At 62.8% G+C, this 4451-nt stretch overlaps 1 protein-coding gene across 1 annotated transcript in view; it reads right to left on the bottom strand.

The window, feature by feature from the left end:
* The window catches only part of LOC129668428 (cytochrome P450 26B1), a 15750-nt gene extending 15198 nt beyond the window's left edge, over positions 1-552 (bottom strand). The window contains exon 1 of the mRNA XM_055596431.1: positions 107-552. Coding sequence (XP_055452406.1) covers positions 107-310 — 204 coding nt within the window. The 5' untranslated portion in view covers positions 311-552. The remainder of the gene's footprint in view (positions 1-106) is intronic.
* Between the last annotated feature and the right edge of the window lie 3899 nt (positions 553-4451).

Consider the following 4451-nt stretch of genomic DNA (forward strand, 5'->3'; position numbering starts at 1 on the left):
CGCGCCCGGCGCCCGAGGTCTGCGGCGCCCGCGGGCGGCGGGGAGGGGGCGGGGCCGGGCACCCGCGGCGGGCGCACTCGGGGGCGGCGGGCGAAGGCGCGCTTACCTGCAGCAGCCAGTGGCCGGTCTCTCCGATGAGCGGGAAGCCCATGGAGCCCTTGGGGATGGGCAGCTTGCAGCTCTTGTCGCGGGTGGCGGCCCAGCGCAGCTGCCACAGCTGCTGCGACACGGCCAGCAGCAGCGTCACGGACACCAGGCACGCGGCGAGGGTGGCCAGCGCCGACACCAGCTCCAAGCCCTCAAAGAGCATGTTGGCGGCCACTCGGGGGATTGGCTGCGCGGCCGGGCCGGGAGGGGAGGGCCGGACCGGGGCGGGGGGAGGGGAGGCTGCCGCGAGGGTCCTGGCGCCCCTCGGCGAGACCCGGCACAGAGGGGCCGAGGGTCGGGGCTGGAGCTGCGAGGAGGTCGGAGAGAGGGAGGAAGAGAGCGCCCGGGAGAAGAGACTCAGGCAACTCGAGGTGCGACTTGTTTGTTTGTTTGTTTGTCCCTGTACACGGGCCCGGGGCCGCCCTGGGGAGTCGAGATGGAGCTGGGTCAAGCTGGCGGGCTTGCTCTCCCTGCAACCATCACGCTCGAAAAACTTTGGAAAACTTTATCCACCAGGAGTCTCCCGAAAGCCCCTTCTCTGCTCAAAGCGAGGGGGCAAAAAGAAGGGGAAGCGAGACTAGCGGCGAGTGAGGTCAATTTATCAAAAGTATGCCTGCAAAATTCCCAGGTGCACAAAAAGGGGGGCCCGCAGTCCAAAAATTCCAACGAACCCAGAAAGTCCGGGGGCCTGGGAGAAGGCTCCCCGGAGGAGGCGGGCGCGGTGGGCCGAGGCGGGCGGGCGAGCGGGTCGGCGGCGGCGGCGGGAGGGGGCGCGGGGTGGGGCCGGGAGGAGTGCAAGCCCCGCGCCGGCTAGCCAGCAATTAGGAAAAGGCAGGCCGTCCCGGACGCGGTCTCTCGGCTCTGGAGTTGCTGCTGGGGAGAAGAAAAAAAAGATGAAGGGGAAAAGAAAGAAAGAGAGAGAGAGAGAGAGGCGAAGGGGATGGAGAGGGAGCGGGAGGCCGGACTCCGGGCCGGTGGTTTGAAAAGCGTCTCTCAATCTGATTTGATCCCCGGCGCGGCGATGCGCGTGTTTATATAGAGGCGGGAGCGGCGTGGGCGCGCGGACAGCTCCCGCGCGCGCTCCCCGGCGGGAGGCGTGGTGAGAGGCCGCGCGTGTGCGCTCCGGCCCCGCCCGCCGGACCCACTTGTGGGCGCCTCGGGATCAAACTCAGTTCACCTCGCGCCTTGCGTCCTTCTCGCCCGCGGCTCGCCGAGTCCAGCACCTACGGGTGGAGGAGAGGGAACACGCGCGCGCACACACACACACTTATCACACACACATGCGCGCGCACCACACAAACACACACGCGCGCGCCCGGGGTGCGCACCCTCTTGGGGCCGGTTTGGCCTCTGGGCTACTTCCCTCTCGCTTTCTCCCTCCTGGGTCCCCGCACCCACCCTCCGGCTCCCTGCGGTCCCCGAGGACGGTCCCCGTCGGGCTCGTGCCTCCCTCCGTTGGGGTGCCAGTCTCTGCTGCGCTCCATCGCGGACCCCCACGCTCGTCCCCTCCTAACTGCCTCGTCCAGCCGGGGCCCTCACTCCTGACGCGGCGGCCACAGGCCTCCGCGGTCCGCACGGCCCCTGCCCTGCAGTGCCTGGACGCTGTGCCGTCCCCGCGCGGCCCGGGCTACCCGCGCGAGGCTGCTCCTCTCCAGCACCTCGCAGGCCCCCACCGCGGCCACCAGCACGCACACACTCGCACGCGCACACACCACTCAGCCAGCCTCGCCCTCATTAACTGCAGTGCAGGTCCGGGAGCGTCCAGCGCCTCAAACAAAGCGGTGGCCCCCGCACGGAGGCCTCAGGAGTCCTGCACTGACGTTCCCGGATCCGTGTGAATAAGCAGACCCGTCTGCGAGCACGGCCACCTCGCAGCTCGCCACAGGGAGCCCAGGGCGCCGGTGTGAGGGGTGAGTGTGGCTCCCAGCCGCCCGCACCTGCGTGTGCCCCCGCCCGGCGTCGCCCCGACGCCCCGACGCTAGTGGAGAGAAGGGAGTTTGGGAATCTCTCCACAGCCTCACGCGGCAGAGCAGCCACGGTTCTGCCTGTTACATGGTTTCCCCTGCGAGCCCCCGTCGGAACTGTGCACACCAGCCGGGATATCGGCCTGAGTCGTCCGGGGCCCTCCCTATCCAGTGCCTCTGGGCCTCCCCAGCCCTCGGGTCTTCTCCTTCCACTCCCTACTCCCGGAGCAAATAGTAAGGGTGACAGTAAATCATCCCAGACCCCCACCTGTGGTTTAGGGTGCTGGCCGTGTAAACAGAGCTACTCCACCCTACCCTGCTAACAGTCCCCTGCATGCAGTATGGGACCTGCTTTGGAGCTCACTAGCAGAAAATGCGTGAGAGCGTGTAAAATGCGCGCCCGAGTGCTGTCCCTCGCCAGGAGAGCGCTGCCACCGGGGTTGACCGGGCCCGGGGAGCTCTGCCAGCCCAGCTCCGGAGCTAGCGCTGGGTCAGCTCCGCGCTCACTCTCTGCCCTGGAACCCCACCTGGTGGATAGTTTTAGTACTACAGCTGCAGGGGACGCCAGCCCTGCTTCTCGATTGTCTTTTCCTAGAAGAAACCCGGCTTCTAAGAGCCAGCTTGGTGGCATTCCTAGGGCTTCAGTATAAGAACCCTTAGGCTGCCCATCCCCACAGGACACTTGGAGCTGGGACACTAAGTAAGTCCTGTTAGGACTACTGTGCCCCCAGAAATAGAGAGCTGAGGAGTGTTTGCGTAGGAGAAATTTTATTTACAGGACTGCTTTTACAGCTTTTACAGGACTACTATTTACAGCCAAGACCAGTGAGGCCAGTGTTACTCCTGTCTCCCTGGGAGGATGGCAGAGTATGGCTGGGAGGGTTTGGGGGGGCCTGATGTCTTGAAGGGCCCTGTGAATATTACCAGGTTCCCAGGAGTACCTCCTTTCAGGTGATGAAACAGGCAAAATGACCTTAAGGGAAAACCCAGCACAGGACCATCATCTGTGGGCAGAGGGACACGAACACAGCCACATGGAGGAACACAGCAAAGCTGCAGGGAAGTGGGTACTGAAGCTGTACCAGGGCATACACACGAGATCCTTGTTCAAGGCCAGAGAAGGACCGTTTCTACACCACCAAAGGAAAGCACAGGATGTGCCCATCTTTCCCAGGACCGTCCTCTCCTTGCCCCTCCCCCCTTGGCTTTAGGGACTCTTTTGCTCTCCTCTGTGTGGCCTTTCTTCCCACTCAAGCATGGTGTGGGAGGAGAGAGGGAACGTGGAGCAAATCCTAACTCCTTAGGAACTGCCAAGTCCAGTCCTGGGGAATGTGCACAGGGACACAGCCCCGCAGCAACAGCTGCAGCACTTCCTAGTGGGACACACCCTTCTTCAAGGCCCAGTGAGCACCGAGGAGGGGACAGGAGGGGTGCACACAGCTTCTTGGAGGTGCTGTGGGTGAACTGGAATTCTGCATCTGACAGAACTTGCACAAAAGCTAGCTAGCCGCACAGAGGGAGGCTGAGGGCCACCTTTGCTGGCCACACTCACAGGATGGACAGTCTGTTAGTGCCCAGGGTGGACTTCTGATGCCCATGCCAGATGAAGGCTTGGTCTACAATCTTGCCCTAAAGCAAATCTTTGAGCAGATTAACTCTTCATCCTGGTCACGGAGACACACTGACTGGCTTCAGCTGTCACTCTGTGTGGACAAGCATTCCTGGGCTCACTTTCCGCTGCAGAGTCCAGCAGCTCCCTTACGAACTAAGCTACCTCTCAGCCCATGAGGCTTCCGGGCAGGCTGGGGCTCTAGGTCGGAATGCCCCTGCCCTCTAGAGCTTGGAATGATGTGCTTGTCCCAGACGCCACCTCTCCCCACCCGGGCCGGTGCTGCTAATCTCAGCCATGCTCACAAGCCCTTTCCACAGCCCAGGGACAGCTGGAGCTCCACCTCTTGCCGGCAGGACAGGGAAACCTGGATTTGGCTAGCATCCCCAGAGCTCTCTGGGCGCTTAGAAATCAGCTAGAGCAGGCTGGGACCTCAGTCACAGGACACTGTGTCAAGGGAAGTTCGGCCTGGGTGACATTTGCAAGGCTTGGTAGATGGGCCTGAGAGGATATGGAGGGTAGGCCTTGGGTACTGTTGAAGCCTGAGGACACCAAGGCAAATTCCCACGGGGCTCAAGAAATCCCTGCAGGGGCACAGATCTGTCTCAAGGCCCCCTCCTAAGGACGTATTGCTACCGGGATGCCTACATGTCCCCAGCTTCCTACACACCAAATCTGAGAACAGCACCCCTTCTACACCGTTCTCTGTGCACATCCCTGATTATCCAACA

Source organism: Psammomys obesus, unplaced genomic scaffold (genome assembly GCF_907164565.1).
Source record: "Psammomys obesus unplaced genomic scaffold, mPsaObe1.curated_primary_1811, whole genome shotgun sequence".
Lineage (NCBI taxonomy): Eukaryota > Metazoa > Chordata > Mammalia > Rodentia > Muridae > Psammomys > Psammomys obesus.